Genomic DNA, 1724 nt, shown 5'->3' on the forward strand with positions numbered 1-1724 from the left:
ACCCTAGACCTCAAGTCGGCAACACTGCATGCACTAACCACTAGATCGTCCTGAGAGAACTATCGAAATTGATAAGAGTTGGTAAAAGATACTGCACTTACCTCTAGCGCTTCCGCCAATCGAACCCAAGACCAACACGGAAAAAGTAAATCTACTAGTCTTTGTAATACTGACACATTGCCGAGATTCAAAGGTGATAAGAACTTAGAGATGGAAGAGATGGAGATTTTACCATGGATTATTATAGATCTTCTGGGAGATTTCCAATTTACATATCCATATCTACATGTGCGTTTAGGCAGAAGAAACATTCCGGCTTCTGTCGTTTCATTCCCTCCTTTATAGCATTTAGGAGTACAGATTGATGGACAAGGCGTCGGCGAAGCTGGCAATGAGATCCTCGTCGAAGAAGCTATTGGCTTCGTCCTCTGTCGCCAGCTCTGCTTGCAAATGGCTCCTCCAATCGGCGTCGACGTCCACGTCCACGTCCACGTCCACGTCCACGTTGTTTCTCGTTCTCTCTTTCTCCTCGCGGTTATCATGGCTATATAACTTCACGATGTTCGGCGTCTCCGCTACCGCCGCCTCCGTCTCGGTTTCAATCTCCAAGCCTTCGTTCCTCATGAACCGACCCCTCACTCGCGGCCGGCTGTCGGCCAGTGTCTTCCTACATGTATACTTAGAAGGACAAAGATCTGATCGAGTTAATGTAACTTTAAAATCGAAACGGTATTGAATCGACGCGCATACAGTGATCTTCTTGTGGAAGTTCCTCTGGTTGCGCTTGTTTCGGTACCTCTGGACCCTTTCCTTCCTCTCCTCGGCGCTGTATCGTCCCACTCGATGACTCGCGTTCGGACAGTTCATTCCCTATCACAATTACCCATCGAACAACCTCAAAGATTCGAACGGGATTCAAAATTGAATTTTTAGAACAAAATTGTGGGCGACTCGGGAGACCTGGAGGTCTCCGGCGCTAAGGACGCGCCTCACCGGTCCAGCTTTAAAGTCGAGGTAGTCGCAGGAGGACGAGGACGACGATGATGACGAATAGGGTGGGTGGGTGGGCTCGGAGCCGTGGCAGTGGAGGGGGAACGATTGGCCGCTGCTGCTCCTGTGGAGATAAGACCGAGGGAGCTGAAAGGAGGAGTTATCGCCGTTGGGAAGAAGGTCGTGAGGCAGAGCCGCCGCCTCCTCCTCGTAGAACAAAACCGGATGGTAAGAGGAGAAACCGAACATGGCTAGCTTTGGCTAGAGAAGCAGAGGAGCCATGGCGCTGCCTTCGTATTAATGGAGGTGTCACTGCGTTGACCATGGAGGGTCCCGGACATGGTTAGATTTGGTCCGTGTCGGGCTGTGACTGTAGCCTGTTTTTCAACTTTAGCAATCCATGTAAGATTTTTTTTTTAAAAAAATTATAAAATAAAAAAGTTTTAGGGGTAAGGTTTGAAGTTTATACGCTTTCAAGAATAATAGTAAAATTTGAAAGTTACCTTTTTTTTATTTTAAAAATTTGACCACGTAAAAATTATTTAGAGCTCTAACTGTTAAAAAAATTTCAATAACTTTTTAAAATATTATGTGGCATGATGTGCATATTGGATTAAAAATTTTTTTTTATTATCCTAATAAGTCATATTAATATTCTAAAAATCTATTAAAACACTTCTAATAGAATTCTAAATGATTTTTATATAATCCAATTCATAATATCTGATTACATG

At 44.4% G+C, this 1724-nt stretch overlaps 1 protein-coding gene across 1 annotated transcript; it reads right to left on the reverse strand.

Moving 5' to 3' along the window:
• Positions 1-215: 215 nt before the first annotated feature.
• LOC122026567 (two-component response regulator-like APRR1) lies at positions 216-1239 on the reverse strand. The gene is made up of 3 exons (XM_042585303.1): positions 994-1239; positions 751-870; positions 216-678 (listed from the first exon to the last, which is right to left on the reverse strand). The coding sequence occupies exons 1-3, from the start codon at positions 1237-1239 to the stop codon at positions 349-351; spliced, it is 696 nt and encodes a 231-aa protein (XP_042441237.1). The 3' UTR covers positions 216-348.
• Positions 1240-1724: the final 485 nt, after the last annotated feature.

This window comes from Zingiber officinale, chromosome 10A, assembly GCF_018446385.1.
Source record: "Zingiber officinale cultivar Zhangliang chromosome 10A, Zo_v1.1, whole genome shotgun sequence".
Taxonomy (NCBI): Eukaryota; Viridiplantae; Streptophyta; class Magnoliopsida; order Zingiberales; family Zingiberaceae; genus Zingiber; species Zingiber officinale.